The 446-nt window shown below is 37.4% G+C and overlaps 1 protein-coding gene across 1 annotated transcript in view; it reads left to right on the forward strand.

Annotated features, from left to right (window-relative positions):
- The first annotated feature begins 257 nt into the window (after positions 1 to 257).
- Positions 258 to 446, forward strand: part of LOC119588247 (glycine-rich protein DOT1-like) — a 6,792-nt gene continuing 6,603 nt past the window's right edge. Inside the window, exon 1 of the mRNA XM_037936942.1 lies at positions 258 to 374. Within this exon, the coding sequence (XP_037792870.1) occupies positions 258 to 374 (117 nt within the window). The remainder of the gene's footprint in view (positions 375 to 446) is intronic.

Here is a 446-nt window from a genome sequence, read left to right on the forward strand (position 1 = left end):
GGTGTCTGAGATTTTTTTTTGCTCACGTTAGGTATTTTTTTTTAGACATCAAAAACTCCGTTTTAAGATATGTTTGCAATTCGTACTTAATATGTAGATCCTGCCAAACAAATAGCGGAAAAGGAAAATGTAATATAACAATAAATATTGAAATAATCATTCCTGGACCAGATACACTAAATAACAGCAAACAATAGACGATATCGACGCTGTATGACAAGCACCTTTATATCAAATTCTCCCAAAAGGGGTAAAAAATGTACAAGTTCAGAAAACATGTTAACCATAAAGGGCCACCTACTGCACTCCCTCCTCTGTATAAATATGAGGACAGTTGCAAGCAGTGCCACACTTGCCTGTCTGCTTTTGCTCGTGTAACTGCAGGATAGGAAATCGGACTATGGTTTTAAAACGCCCTTTGGTGAGGAAGGTGTTTCTCTGTACCA

Source organism: Penaeus monodon, chromosome 23 (assembly GCF_015228065.2).
Source record: "Penaeus monodon isolate SGIC_2016 chromosome 23, NSTDA_Pmon_1, whole genome shotgun sequence".
In the NCBI taxonomy this organism is placed as follows: domain Eukaryota; kingdom Metazoa; phylum Arthropoda; class Malacostraca; order Decapoda; family Penaeidae; genus Penaeus; species Penaeus monodon.